The sequence below is a fragment of the Gavialis gangeticus genome, unplaced genomic scaffold, assembly GCF_001723915.1.
Source record: "Gavialis gangeticus isolate Ggan-Ray unplaced genomic scaffold, GavGan_comp1, whole genome shotgun sequence".
Classification (NCBI taxonomy): Eukaryota; Metazoa; Chordata; order Crocodylia; family Gavialidae; genus Gavialis; species Gavialis gangeticus.
The window spans coordinates 55,740,256-55,756,059 of NW_017729031.1; the positions used below are offsets into that span (position 1 = coordinate 55,740,256).

A 15,804-nucleotide genomic window follows, 5' to 3' on the forward strand; every position below is an offset into this window, starting at 1 on the left:
CACACTCCCTGGTGGACCCGGAAGTGGACTGGAAGTGCTTCTGGCCCACTTCTGGGTCTGCTGCTGAGCGCGCTGAAGAGCCCCCTGTGCTCCTGTGAGATACTCCATGTGCCCCAGCATCGCAGCGTTCACAAGCCACCTGCTACCTAGAGACATATAGAAAAAACATTTAAAGCTGTGTCTGAATCACTGAATTGATTCGGAGGGTTCCGATTCGATTTGGAGAGATTCAAGGGTCCCTTGATTCGATTTGGATTTGGAGTTTCAGCCACCAAAGCGGGCTGAATCTCCACCGAATCAAATCAGAGACCCTAGTTCTTTCTATGTTCTCTTACCCTATAGACCTGAGGTCTATAAAATCATGAAGGATGTGGACGAAGTGAACGGGGAACTGTTATTTATCAAGTCCCAGAATCCTAAATCTAGAGGTCACTCACTGAAATTAGGAGATCGGTTTAAAACTAACAAGGGGAAGGACTGTTTTACACAGCATGTAGTTAACTGGTGGACCTCATTACCACGATAATGATGATAAAGCAAGTTTTGCCACACTCGTATGTTGGAAGCATGAGGCCAGAAAGTCAACAAAAGGTAGAATGGTCAATGTCAATAATACCTTGGGCCCCTGAAGAAGGGCATTCATAGATGATGCGGTTGGCCATCTGAGTTTGAACACCACAGCTGCAGCCAGCATTGTTGGAGATGCCCCAAGAGTACATGCTCATAAGCACTTATAAAGCTAGATAGTATAGCTAGTCCAAAAAAGGAACTAGGCATATTCACAAATGATACAAATGACTGTTATATTTAATAACTATTCATAGATCTATCTCCTGACATCTCTAGTCAAATGATGGTCGATGCCAGCAAGGGTGTGATGGGATATATTACTGCAGTTGTACTGTGCTCATATGCTCTCCCTCTGAAGCAGGCTGTCCAACTGGCAGCTCATATGCAACCTTAGAGTGGTTACGATGCAGTCTCAGGCCCCTGCAGCCACCTCTCCCACTGTCTCTGGTACAGGGCTGTCTAAAGAATGCCTTCCAGCAGCTGGTTAAAACCCGGTATGTTAATTTAACTGGGAAAATCTTTATTATATTTGCTATGAAATACCAAAGCATGTTTGGGCAGTAGTTCTGTAAAAAAAATCTCACAGCTTTATTTATGACTAACCTTTCATCTTCAGCATCATATATTGCTTTTGGAGATGTAAATTATGTCAGGTAAACCAATCTACCATTACTAATACTACAGAGGTCAAGAAAACATAGCAATTGTAGTGTGATACAATAGAAAAAAGTTTCATTATTCTTTCTGAGGCTAAGAACATGCTCTGGCACACAAACCAATCACATCCACTAGCTGAGATTGCCTATGACAACTATACTCATACCTCTATCAGAGTATGGAGCATTCTTAGTGGAGTTAGCATTTAGGGACATTTTATTCAGTGCATTCAGTGTAGTTATAGCAGCTGTTTCATTGTGGCAGGGAAGTAGAAAAATGACAGGAAAATAAGACATCATTAGCCATGTACTAGGGTTTTTTGTGAGCTGGTCATAGTCTGCTTCAATATTCTTTTTCCCTCTGACATTTGCAGTGAAGTATCATTTTTGGTAATGGCTGAATCATTTTGTGTTAAAAGGAAGGATGTTTACACTTTGTTGAAGAGACACTGTACAAATGGCTAAATAATGCAGGTCTGATTTAACATTCTAATATGTTTGCCACACTGATTGCACTTTGAAGATTTAAAAGGACAAATGTTCCCATGCAAACTATTAATAAACTTAGATTATTAGGTTAGAAACAATAGTTAACATTCACTTCTCACTATTTATACTGTTTACCTTTTGCATTTTATTAAGATTAAACAATAAAAATCACAATATTTGTCAACTCTGTAAAATGTATTAGAAATGATGGATGAACAAGGTGTTACATAAATACTAAGGACAATTATTCTTATTTTAAGATCTGAGTTGACAAATATTGTGATCCGTCTATGAAAACCGTAGAAACTGAGGCACTTAGAGGTTAAGTGATTTGTATATAGCAGCAGAGCGAATTAACGTCAGAGATGAGAAATAAATTCAGGTTTCCTGATTCCAAGTTATTACAATTTCATTTAGTCAATTTCATTTTGTTCAGCTGGCATCCGGATGGTTATTCCTTCTGGGTGTTATGCACTGCTCTATTTGGATTACAAACACAGCAGGAAATGTGTATGTGAAATAATTTACGGTCCAAAAGGCTTCTGTGAGGTGTAATTTTGCTATCTCAGTGCCACTGCCTTAGGTGTGTAGAAATAATGTGTGTGTGAAGTTATATCAGAACTTGTATCAGAATGTGTTCCTACCAATGTTCCAGTCTTCTTCTTTCCTACTTTTGCTGTTACAGGTCACTGGGCAGGCTATGTGGGCCTGATCTATATGAAAAGTTGCCTTCACATGAGAGTGTCTACAGCTATACAGAATGGCTGAAGGTGTCCATGAAGTCTTTTTTTTTTTCCCTTTGGACTTTTAGTCATATAATAGGTTGTCTTTACACACGCTGCAGGGTGGGGGTGCTTTAATTAGAGCAGCTCCAAAAGCCACTCCAAGTACAGTGCCTACTGTGTCTCGTGTATCCAATGTCCCATGGTTCAAAATGGTAGCAGGAGTGCTTTAACTAAAGATCATTGGATGAGCTTTAGTTAAAACATTCTTGCCGCCATTTTGAAGCATGGGGATGCTGAATACATGAGACACGGAGGTTGCTGGAATGCACTAATTACCATGTTCCAGCAAACTCAGTTAATTGAGTCTGCTCTGATGCACTGTAATTACATTGAATTGGAGCAGTGTCCCTGCACATCTACAGATGCCATCATTCTCAGTTAGTTAGTTTCCGGTTTTGGCAAGGTCCAAAATTTTTGAGGGCAGATGGATAGAGATCAAGTGTTGATATTATATCAGGAGTATATATTCAACCTTTTTTAATAAGTGTACCCCCGGTGGCTGGACACAGAGTGGGGGGGGGCACGTGGCCATACCTGGGGGGGTGGGGAATGGCGTGCGGCCAGAGGTGAAGTTGGAGGTGGGGGAGATGGTGCATGGCTGGATGCGGAGTGATGGCAGCACAGGGTGGTGGGTGGCAGCAGCAGCAGCTGCTGCATGTGAACTTCCTCCTCCTGCATCCAGCCAGCCAGGTGGCACCTGTGCAGCCTGCAGACGAGCGGTGCTGCCCTTGCCCTTCCCTGGCCCTGCTCCTGGGAAGCGGTGGTACGGGGTGGTGGGTGACAGCACTCTGTCCCTGCCCACCCACACATACCCCCTAGGATCTTCTCAAGTACCCACAGGGGTATATGTACCCCTGGTTGACTACCCCGATCTAGGTGATGCGTATAAATCATTCTGTTCATTTCTTGCTGAGAAAACATAGCAAGCAGTGTTGTTCTTTAACTCCACAGGTTCTCTCAAGTAGGTAATGTCATGTCTTCTGTCCTATTTAATATGCTTGTATAGCCATTAAGAGAGTTAGTGGGAAGAAGCTGGTGGATGTGATTTATGCATGCTGATGATGCACAGCTGTTTTGTCTCATCAGGAAAAATGAAGTTTTGAGTCTCTGAATGTGTAGATAGAATTGAGGAACTGTTTGCAGTTGGATGAGACTCGGTTCTGATATATACTATAATAAACTCAGGCATGAGAAAAGCAGTCAAAAGTCTTTCTGAGTATAATATAGTTCTAACATTTATTAATGAGTCCATCATAATCTGATTAGAGACCCAGGCTTTTTCTGATGACAGAATTTCAACAGTTAACAGGGAAGCTTTTTCCACTTGCATTTGGCAAAAAGCTTCAGACTTCTTTATGCTTCAATTGACAAAACGTTGACAAAAATAGTATTAATGTTTCCTGAAAGGTAAATATATTTGATTTAATTTTTTTCTAGTCCAGCTCTATTTGTCAAGTGAGGTATTTTACCAGGAACATGCTACTAGTACTACATCACCAGGTGCTTGTACTGGAGAACCCTTAGTTTCTATCAGGCGGAGCTATGAGGCAAAGCAGCCCTCACTATAACCTCTCGATTTTGGCATTCCTTTGGTCTGAAATACCCTGGCAGCCCTCAGGCTGTGTCCTGACAAGTGCGGACGTTTGGTTCCCTGGGGACAACTAACAGCAGGACACCTCATTACACTGCTGCTTGTTCCCAGGGAACGCCCATGCCATGCACCCTCTAGCACACTGCAGGTTACCCTGGGTGAGGTAGGGGAGGCTAGGGTCACAACTGTGCTGGCCCCAGCAGCCTTACGTTGAGCCCTAGGGGCTGGGGGACCTGCAGCCACATCATGCCTGAAGCAGGGAACCTGGCCCACAATTCTCTGGCTGGCCAGACTCCAGTTTGGAGCAGTGTGCACTCCCCACTATTTTTCTGCGTGGGTTTTTTGACTCCTGGGATCTCCTGGAGTCAAAGTCTCTCTCCCCCACACTACAAGGTAGCAGCACAGGAAGCACCTGAATGTGCATGTTGTCTGGATGCAGCCCCAGAATGCGTTGTAAAAGGCATCAGTTTTGAAGGAATTTGAAAAAGGTTAAGGAAGGAGTTCTTGGAGTACTGAGAAATGGAGATTTCTGTTTTTATGCAGGTTTTCAGGTCTGTTGCTGTTTTTCTGTTGTTTTTGGTTGCATCCCATGGGCCTGGTTATGTTTATCGTGGTTTGATGTGGAGCCTGGCACAGCAGGTTGTTGTATACTTGAAATTAAAATTAAAAATGAATAGAATTTTGAGAGGCTGGTATTGGCTTTTCATTGTCTCTGCTGTTGTCTCCATATACAGGTGGAACACTGATAGGCTTTGAAAATGCTTATTGAATGGTTTAAAGGCTCAGTTCTGCAAAGTGCTTGGCATCCTCAAGTCCCACTGGAATCAGTGAGAGGTGAGCACGCTCAGTAACACTTAACATCTTGAAGAACTGAACAAGGAGCCTGAAGTAAAGCCTATTGAAATCAACAGCAGACTTTTCATGGACCTCTGTGGGATTTGAATTAGGCCCTAATTCATCATCAGTAGTAAGGATTCAGGGTGTAAAACAAGTCTCCTGCTGTAGCAGCTACCGCCGCCACCATCACTGCCACCACAATTCAATATGTGTGGTTTTCGGCCTTTGTTTCCCTGCAATCCACTGTTAGCCAGCAGGGAAACAGATGCCAATTGCAATTCTTTTCAATGTCCTGTGGGGAAGCAAGAACCGGCAGTGGCTCGTGGGTTTGTGTGTCCCCTTGGTAACGTCACATTCCATGCTTAACTTTAATAAATACAACAAGTTGTTTTCTTTTAAAAATGAACTATATGAGGTCATGGGAAAATCATGATTCAGTGACTTTTATTTTATTTCTTCCTAGTCCTTTGGAATATGTGTTGCTGACCTTGACAACTGAGAGTATAAGTTATAGCTCCTGTGCCATTCCTTCATTTGTTTTGGCCTTGTATTGCTGAAGTTCCAAAATCTTAATTCCCTCAAAATGACTCAGAGAAGTTCTCCTTTCCAGTTCTTTAGAAAGAGAAAATGGGAGGAAAAGGGTTTTGTTTAATATATCAAAACAATTTGACACCACAGAGCATGTGTCACATCTCCAATTATTAACACTGATATTATTGGTTTAGTGCATATGGTGTACTTAGTGATGCAATAAGCATAGAAATAAAGAGAATTCCTATCCCAAAGAGCTCAAGTCTATGGAGATTTAAATATGTTCACTATATTACATACATTGAAATCTATGGTACTGCTCATATGCATATATGTTTGAATTGTTATCAAACTGGAGTCTAGAATTGTAACTTCTCATGTTTAATAAGGACAGGCACCTTGTCAAGCTTGCCCAATAACTTCCTGCCCATGGCAGGGGACCAGACTTGTTGATCTTACAGGTCCCATCCAGTCCTATGGTTCTGTGATTCTAATATTTTTTATTAGTTAACTGTTGGATAGATGGAGGATGGAGAGTTTCTTCAGGTGGCCTTAGTACTGTATCTGTAGACTAGATCACATTTATGGTTATTAAGCTGATTAAATTTAAACACAGAAAGCCTATTATGACAACTGGATGGAGGCTGGCAACTCAGAGGAGTTTATGACCCCTTTCTGTTCTCTCCATCTAACTCAGGGATGTCTAGCTGGTGATCTGCAGACTGCATCAGGCCCACAAGGAGTTGATGTGTGGCCCCTGGGCTCCCACCAGGCCATCACTACCCCTATTACTCTGGCTGCTGTGGCAGTGGCAGCTGCAGGTTCTGGGGTAGGGCAGCATGCAAGGAGACTTGCTATGACAGCAGCAGTGGGAGGTTCATGTGGTGGGGGCAGGATATAGTTCACCTGTGTGGTGGTTGTGGTGAGGGGGCTCACATGGTGGTGAGGAGGCTCATGCTGCTTGCATACCATCAGTGGGGGAACAAGGGGACTCACCCGTGCAATAGTGGTGGCAGGGGGGCTCAGAAGGAGGCTTGCTCTGCTCATGCAGTTGTGGCAGGACTAGGGGGGGGCGGGGAAGGGAGGAAGAAGGGGCTTGTACTCTGTGTGGCAGGAGTTGATGAAGGGGGAACCTAGGGAGGCTAACCACAACAGACCTGTGACAGAACTGTTAGCTGGCCTGCAGCCTGCTGCCCCAGGTGGAACTAAATAGGGTGGCTGCTCTCCCCAGCAGCCAGTCAAGAAGCTCTAAAAGTAGCCATTTGATTTTTATCAGCTACTGTTGGGCTGCCAGCTATAGCCTAAGGAAGGTTTGGCCACCTAAGTAATTAGTCCTGACTAGGTTAACTGTTAGGGCCCTTGATAGTATCCCCCTCCTCCCATATGGGGCCATGTTCCAGGCAGCCCATATCCTTCCCATACTCCAAGCAGGGGCAGGCCTAGGGTGGGGGCTGGTGCAGTAGTGCAGTCACACCCCCACTTTGATTCCTACACCACCCAGAGTTTAAAACCAACTGCCTAGCAGTGGTAGCCACACTTCTATTCAGGCAGCAGCATGGAGTCAATTGATGTCATGGTCCATTTTAACCTACTTGATTCCTTCTAAACTCTTCATTCTACAGGTGTTAACAACCTTCTTTCTTTCTTAAAGGTCTTTAATGGCTCCAAGCTACTACTCAAACTAGCCTTTCTTCTGCAATTCTGCTGTCTGTTAGCTACTCCTGGTAGCATAGTTCCCATTTCACAGACCTGTAGAGTATTTTTTAGCTCTAGCTAGAAACATGAATTCAGGTCTGGAAATGTTAACTCAGATGAACAGTAGCTCAAGTACTGAAATACCTTTCAGTGAAACATTGGATGCACTGCTAGATTTTGTTTTATGAATCTGAACAAGTAAGTATAATAACTACAGGACTAATGAAACAACATCTTTTGATTATTTTTGCCTAGTTTGTTATGTTTTTATATATGATATAGCAAATTCTTAATATATCAATAATATATTAATAATATTAATATATGAATATGTTCCAGTTACTTTTTTCTGTGTTTTTTTTAATAAAATCCCGTGAAACAATCATAAGTTATTAAGAGGAATACAGGCTGCGTCTACACAAGTGACGGACTGCACAGTTGTTTCTGCTCAGTCATTTAGTACTTGCTTATACCACTAAGAGCCTAAAGCAGGTTTGGCTCTTGCTTATGCATGCACTAGATGACTGTGCAGTAACCAGCATTACTGCACAGTATCTTCCCCACATGTTGTTTTCCTGACATTACTGCACAGTAGCTCATTACTACTGCACAATAGTGTTGCATCGCAGCTAGTGCCTGGCAACACTACTGCGTGGTAGCAACAAGCTACTGCGCAGTAGTGTCTCATGTAGATGTGCCCACAGAATATGAAGAGGAATACCTGATCCTTTATCCCCAGAATAATGGAGGCCAGCTTTACTCTTGGTATGATCCAAAAGAGAAAGGATTAATAAATTGTGTTCTGTACTTTACTTATTTTGTCAGTGACTAATTCCTTATGATATTCTTTCTAAGGGAACCCAGATTTTTCTTAGAAATCTGGCTGTTATAGGAACAGTACTCTGTAATTCATAGATTCATAGATTAAGATTCATAGATTAAGGGTCGGAAGGGACCTAGTAGATCTTCTAGCCCGACCCCATTCAAATCACTGCTGTTAAATACTAGTAGTATCTAACTTGTTAAATGTTCCTTTGAAACTTGAATGTCTTTTTCTAGCCAACTTAATCTGAGCTCTTTGGTAACATTTATTACATTCAGTTCTGCTACCAAAACAGCCATAGGATACATCCAGATGAGCAGGGGCATGTGCTTGCAGCAGCACAAATAATAGCAACACAAATTTGTGCTGCTATTTTGTGCCGCAGTGCACACCCCTGCACATGCATTTTGTTGAGGGACAGACTCCTGCTTTGGACAAACTGCCCATGCCCAGCTCCTCCCAGCTCCCAGCTAGACTTCATGTGCTGCAGGGAGGGCTGGCTGGGGCACAGGACGCAAGACTAGCCATCAGGCAGCTGCCCCACTGAGGCATTCTGCACCACAGCCAGCAAGGGAATGGCATGCGCTCTCGACTGCCTGCTCCTACATCTCCACATTTGGAGCACATGCTACTTCTGAGCACATGCTACTTCTGCATGCTTTACCCCGCTTTTTTTATTGGGACTTTTTTTGCTACAGTGAAATCCTGGTGGCAAATTTTGCCACCGCACTACAAATTAGCAGTGTGATGCATGGTTTAACATGCAATGCATATGCTTTGGGGCACCACAAGGTGGTTTGTCACACCACAAACTGCACATGCCTGCATGTGTGGATGTGGCCATAGAGTTAACTAAGGCATCTTTGAATGACCAATTCTTTCCTGGAGACTGGTTTCTGGATTATGTCTTTTTGGCAGCAGCACAGTGTCTTGATAGTTTCTTGTGATATGAAGCTTTTTCCTTCCTCTGAAGTACATGAAGGAAGTTCATGAGTAGCTGCTTTGCTTCCCGAGGCCCAGCTCCACCCTGCTTCTGAGTGATGTTCTGGGGCTTTGAGTACTGGTCCTGAGTGACTTTCTCTTTATGTGGATTCTTTTGGTTGTATTAGTACAAATTAGAGCTTTAAAGACCGCATAATATCCTGGTGCTGGGAGTGGACTTTTCTCCTAGGATTTCTAATGGCTGAGTCAATTTCTTTTATTGAGAATCATCCTCCGTGTTTACTTTGAAGAGAAATGCCACAGGGAATTCTTAAAAAAATATTTTAATGGTCTTGAATGTTAAGAATTTTTGTGCTTTTTTTGTTGTAACTTTATGAGAATTCTTTCTGAACAATGTAAACACTCATTAATTTTTTACCATGCTTTTCCTGTAGAAATCCTTTTAGATGTATTCACCTCATGATATCTCCTTCATTATGTGTCTTTAAAATTAGAATTAAAATCCAGAGTGAAGCTGAATATGCTATGTCGTGTGGACACACAACTTCTATGAATTTTACATTGAGAAATACCTGTCATAGATATTATTTTAGTAAATCATTTAAACATCTTTACTGTGAGCATCCATGTACATACCATTGAATCCAAGGAGATGAAGGCTCAGGCTCGCTGTAAACTGCCATTAATTCCTTTCTGAGTTCTTTGCTGAGTTATATTCTTTGTTGAATATTAATATAATGTATATGAAATACCAAATGAGATCTATAAAATAGAAATTGATGTATGTAAAGTCTTGTAATAGCCTTAATGTGATTACCAAAAAAATAAACAAAATCAATTTAGTTTTTGAACCTTCTTCAAATTTCTCGGGAAGAGGAGGGTATTAACACATTCTAACTCAGGTGTGGGCAAAATGCGGCCCCAGGGCTGGATGTGGCCTGCCAGGCCATTCAGTCCAGCCTGCAGGGCCCCTAAAAATATAGAAAATTAATATTTATCTGCCCTGGGCTGCTTGTCATGCAGCCCTCGATGGCTTACCAAAACTCACTAAGCGGCCCTCTGCCCAAAATAATTGCCCGCCCCTGCTCTAACTCTTTCAGTAGTCTAAACACCTGTTTAAAGCATTCAGTCAATGGACTAGTCTAGGGTAGAAATGTTTTCTTACCAGTACTGACAGCTGAATGTGCTTCATGGAAAGTGTAGACCAGGACTAAAGCAAGCTCAGCATTGTTTCAGAAACTAACATTCATTCCGTGGGTATGTCTTTACTGGGGAAATTTACCAAAAGTTCAAACTGGTTTTAAAAATGGTTGGCGTCAAGGTAGTTTACACAAGCCTCCAGGATTAGAACCAACTGGCCATTCAAAGATGCCGCAGTCTGCGCTATGGTTGCTTTGGTAAGCAGAACTGAATGTAATAAATGCTGCCAAAGGGTTCAGGTTAAGTTTAAAAAACAGCTTGAATTCCTAGGAAAATTTCTCCAAGAATAGATAGACAATTTTCAATGTGAACCATCATGTAGTGTGATCCAGTCTATACAGGCAGGTAAACCATTTGTAACATTAGTTAAATTTTACTTGCCAGGAGTAACAATTAAATTCTTACTACAGAGACAGTCTTATCATGGCTGAACTTCTTTGACATAGGAGAGGGGTGTCCAAATGGCAGCCTGTAGGACAAAGGGTTAAACTGTAGCCCATATGACTGCAGAACGCAGGGGGTGAACACTGCTGCTGCTTTTCTCTTCCCTGCTCCCCTATCCCCTTGAGTTTACCAGTCACTGCTGATGACTTAAATTAGCAGCAGGAGAAAAGAGAGGAAATTGGCAGCAATGTTTACTACTTGGGTTCTATAAACTCTGAGTTTCCACACATTTTGGCTCTTTGTAATGCTACCAAGATGGCAAATCCACCAGAAAAATTACTCATACAGAAACTGCTTTGTAGTGATGTGTTCCGTAATGCTACATGTAACATGTGCATAGTTACATATGGCACTACAGGAGACATTGTGGCCCCCTCAGGATCCCAGACTGTTTTGCTGTTCTTTGAGAGAGGAAGAATGACTGATTCCCTGCCAGGCGGTGGTGAGTTGAGCTGTTACAGAACTGTTCTGCCAACTAGCTGAGCTGCTGCTGATCAGCTGCTCGAAGGAGTGACTTTGTCACAGTGTAGCAGGTGCAGTGCTGGGGCAGCCAAGTCACCCCCTAGCTGTCACCTGGGTCCTGCCTTGCTTGCCCCCTCTGGCCTCTTGGGACTCCAACCTGTTGCCTCACCTGCCATACCATGATGTTATGAATGGACAGGGAAGCAACCCCTGGAGAGGAGGGGTTCCTTTGGGCTTTATGCTCTTTTCTCGGCTGAAGCCCCCTGACCTTGGCCCACTTTACTCTAGCTTGGTCCCTCTCCCTGAGGTCCATTGTACTAGGACGCTAGGCTCTCAGCCCCTGGTCTTGCCCTCTGCAGGCTTGCTTTGGGCCCCAGTCTTTGCTGTTTGATACCAGTCCTTGTGCCAACAGCACTCCCCTGCTGTTGAGCAGTCTAGGACCTGGGGTGCCCTTGGCACCCTTCTCAGTGACCTCCTCCACCCCTACAGCCACAATCCGATCCTCCAGTCTTTAAATGCAAATGACAAAATATAAGCATCTGCTCTCAAACAAAAGGTTCCCCAAACTTGCGTCAACATCACCCCATGGCAGTGCTGCAACACAGGCTCAGAACATTTATCTGCTGCTGCCTGGTGGTGCAGGGGTTTCCTTTCAGTTCCCGGACAGTCTGGAGCCCTTCCTTCTTGGTCAGCCCAGCCCTGCTCCTCCCCAGAGCTCCACCTTCTGCAGCATGTAGGGCCACACTGCCTCCTTGCCTCAGGCCCTGGGGCACTAGTTCTGCCCCAGGCCTGTCAAACAGGCTGCACTGTGCTGACTGCACCTGGGACACAGCCATTTTATTAAAGGGCCCTCTGCCCCTATCAATTCCACCAGGGGCTGGAGCCGTAATGAAAGTGAACTTCCAATATCTTTCACTTACATGGGCCTGCACGGCAAGATCATGGTGGTCTCTTTCTCTTTTTTTAATCTCTCCTCTTTCACATTTTCTTGACCAGGTGGCTTTCTCCTTTTTTTTCTGCAGTGTTTCATTTTTCATTCTTATCTATCTTTCTCCCTTCTTGGCAATTCTTTTCAGGCTTTTCTCTTATTTTTCTCCTTCCCTTCTCTGTTTCTCCTAATACCTACTTCTCCTCTTTTTTCCAGAGCTACTTCTGTCTTGCTTTTTCTTTCTTCTTTTCGTTTTGCATCTCTGAACCTTTACTTAAATTCTTACCAGAAGAAACTATTGGTGTGAGCTCCCTTTGCGTACCTGGGGAGCTGAAAACCCTTGTGGAAAGTTGAAAAAGGTGTGCTTGTTGAGCAATCTGTTCTGTGAATGTCCTTCTACACTGAGGGTGTATCATTTTTGCTATTTCCACTTCTCATTCCATCTTACAGGAGTTAATCAGAGAAACAGACTGATTGAAAATTCAGACCTTGGAATCGGAATGTCGCTTTGTTTCTACACAGCCAGGGCTGTGGGCTGAGGGCTGAGATGTAGAGGTAGCAGCATGGAGTAGTCTTGCACCTTCTGGGGAACACCAAATGCAGGCCTAGATTCATTGTAGTAGTTTGGACTGGTGCCTAGTTTATCTGTTAAGCTTTTAGTAAGTCTACTGTCATGTTGAGTACTGAGTTCTTTATTACCATTTTTAAAACCTTAAATGCCCAGTAATGGTTTACACATCTTCATATTTCATTTTATTCTAAGAACTAAATACCAAGTTTTGGGATGCTATATGTGGTTGCCCATCCAAGGGCATAATTTGGTCTTGTATATCATTCTTTAATTTATTCAATTTTTTTTTGTTTAAGCATAGAAATTCATTTTTTTTAAATCAAAATTATGTTTAATTTATTTTAATGCATCTTTTAAAATACATTTCATTTACATTTTATTTTTCAGACACCTCTCATTGAACCTCATATCCCTCTTCGTCCTCGTAAAACCATTACACAGGTAATGGGACATAGATATGTTGTAGAGTTTGGCCACTGTGTAAACTGAAACAATGTATTAGTTGTTTTCCAGTATGGAGACTGTCTCATACAGTACTTATGCTTTGGTTTAGATCTTTAATGGGCATGTCTACGTGTGCAAATGCTGTGGGGTGGATTTACTGTAGAGTAATTTACCTACCCCAGGCAGGCGTCTACATGTATGGAGATGCAGAAGCATATCTGCTACTTCTGGCAGCTGTCTGCTATCATCCCCTCCAACCCTGGACCAGCTTCCTGCAGCAACCAAGGGGAGTTCTAGGCTCCCCCTGGGTGCTAGCCCAGTGCCTGGCAGGGAGCATGGAGCCAGGAGACAGCTGTCTCCTTGCAGGGGCTGGGAAATTGCTCCTTGCCCCTGGGAGCTGCCTGCTGTCAAGGCAGGCTCTACCACTGTAGCCTGGGCAAGGACAGTGTCCCCCTGACCTGTCAGCAGGGAGATCCTGGCCCCAGCTCCCCAACTGGCAGCTCAGAGCTTGCCAGGAACTGTTCCAGTCAGGTCAGGTCCCAACCAGCTCCAGGCTGGGTGGGGAACTCTCACTGGCAGCTTGTTCCCAATCGCAAAGCAGGGGCTGGGAGATGATTGTTCCCAGCCCCCACTTTGTGATAATGGAGCTGGGGCTGGGAACAGTCATCTCCCAGGTCCCACTCCACGATTGTGGGAGCTCCCTGCTGCTGCGACAGGGGGATATTGTCCCCACTCAGGCTCTGGTGGTGGACCCCTCTCCAGCAGCAGGCAGTTCCTGGGGTTAAGAAACAATCTCCTGCCCTCTGCTGCCTGCTAACCAGGAGCAAATTTGGTCCCAGTCAGCTTTCTGAACATGCCATGCTTCACAGTAACTACTCCCAAGTAAATTTGCTACTTGTATTTACAGGTAGCAAATTTACTCGTGATTAGAGGAAATTACTGTGTATTAAGTGTCTGCATGTGTAGCCAATGACACTTATTGTGCAGTAATTTGCTCTAATCTTAAGTAAAGCATCTCATGTAGACATGCCCAATAAGTACCTTGGGCTTACAATAAGCTAAACTTGAAGTCTACAATATGTTATGATACTTTGCACAGGTGAGCATCTGTTCAAGAGATTATATATTATAGGTGGGAGAGTTTATTGTGTTTTGTCTTTCAGAATATGCTACAGTTACAGATTAAAGGAAGTTTGAAATCTGTTCATTTTTTTTCTCTTATTTCTCTTCATCACCAAGGTTCCATCTGAAAAGATCCTCAGAGCTGGAAAGATTTTACGGAATGCAATTCTCTCCAGAGCACCTCACATGATAAGAGATCGTAAATATCATCTGAAGACTTACAGGTGCTGTGAATTGATTGTATAGACGTTTTTGAATTTTGATACATACCATTCTGTGACTTGTGATTTATGCCTTGCCATGCCTACAGGTCTCAAAAGGTCGGAAGTTATTCTGTGATGCTATTTGTGTCTGGATGTTATGCAGTCTTTAATGTGCCTGGTAAATTCTTTCTGAGGTTATTTGACTAGAGATTGAGTCCATGATTGTATATAAAGTATACATATGAAAAACCCTCAAAAGTTAAAATCACAGTTACTACTGCAATACTTTATACAATATCAAGTTAAACATACGAGAGGAAGCTCATTAATACATTATGCTAGCATATCAGTCTTTTAAAGAGAGTTGCAACCATGTTGTTTAATGCAGAGTTCTGGAAGTTCACACTTTGTGCACTTTAGTGAAAAGCCCCCTCTACATGTTACAAGTATCACACAATTAACTGGTTAATTGCACAATTACCTTAAGACCAGCTACATGTGCAAAGTCGTTCTCATATGAGAAAAAGCTCCAACCAGCTACAAAGTTAGACTTTGAAAATGTGTACTAACTTTATAGCTGGTTGCTATCAAGCTTTAATTTTCATGTGCAGCAGGATCCTCCTTGCGGCTGGGAGCCCCATCAACGGACAGGGCTCCCAGCAACAGAGGTACAACATCCAAGCTCTAAGGATCGCACTGCCGTGATCCCCAAGGCTCAGGAGTACATGAAACCCTGGGGCCCACGCAGGGTTCTTAGTCCTGTCTGCGCCTCACCCACAGCTGGGACTGAGACCCCACAGCTGATAAGGCTTTGGATCCCCGCTACGTATGAGGTGCAGCTGGTACCCAGGGCCCCATCAGTTGCAGGATTCTAGCTGCATGTGGCCCCTGTGGCTGGGAGCCCCCAGAGCAAATGGGGCTTCCAGCCATAAGTTCCCGCTTTTTGTCAAACCAAGGGGAGCCCAGGATTGCGCCCCCTCTCCGTTCCCTTACACTGCCAATTAGGTGTGATTGGATCTAATATGCGATCCCACAATTACGCCTCCTGGCATGCACATGTGGTATGGCAGGAGGCACGATTGTGTGGATCATGCATTAGATCCAGTCATACCTTTGGATCTTTGAAAACTCCTGGCACTCTGATGTAGTGCCCGAAGACTGGAAGAAGGCCAACGTGGTGCCTATCTTCAAGAAAGGGAGGAAAGTGGATCCAGCTAACTATAGGCCCATCAGCCTGACTTCTATCCCAGGGAAGATCTTAGAAAAGTTTATTAAAGAGGCCATCCTTAATGGACTGGCCAACGCCAACATCCTAAGGGATAGCCAGCATGGGTTTGTTGCAGGTAGGTCTTGCTTGACCAATCTCACTTCCTTCTACGACCAGGTCACCTATCACCTGGACAAGGGAGAAGAGATTGATGTAATGTATCTTGACTTCAAAAAAGCCTTCGATCTGGTATCCCATGATCACCTCTTGGCAAAACTGGCCAGTTGTGGCCTTGGGTCCACCA

General features: G+C 43.6%; 1 protein-coding gene across 2 annotated transcripts in view; it reads left to right on the top strand.

The window, feature by feature from the left end:
- RAPGEF4 (Rap guanine nucleotide exchange factor 4) overlaps positions 1 to 15,804 on the top strand; it is a 304,750-nt gene that overhangs the window by 156,584 nt on the left and 132,362 nt on the right. For both annotated transcript variants that reach the window (XM_019522934.1, XM_019522933.1), the window contains exons 4-5: positions 12,912 to 12,965; positions 14,208 to 14,314. In XM_019522934.1, the coding sequence (XP_019378479.1) occupies positions 12,912 to 12,965; positions 14,208 to 14,314 (161 nt within the window). The remainder of the gene's footprint in view (positions 1 to 12,911; positions 12,966 to 14,207; positions 14,315 to 15,804) is intronic.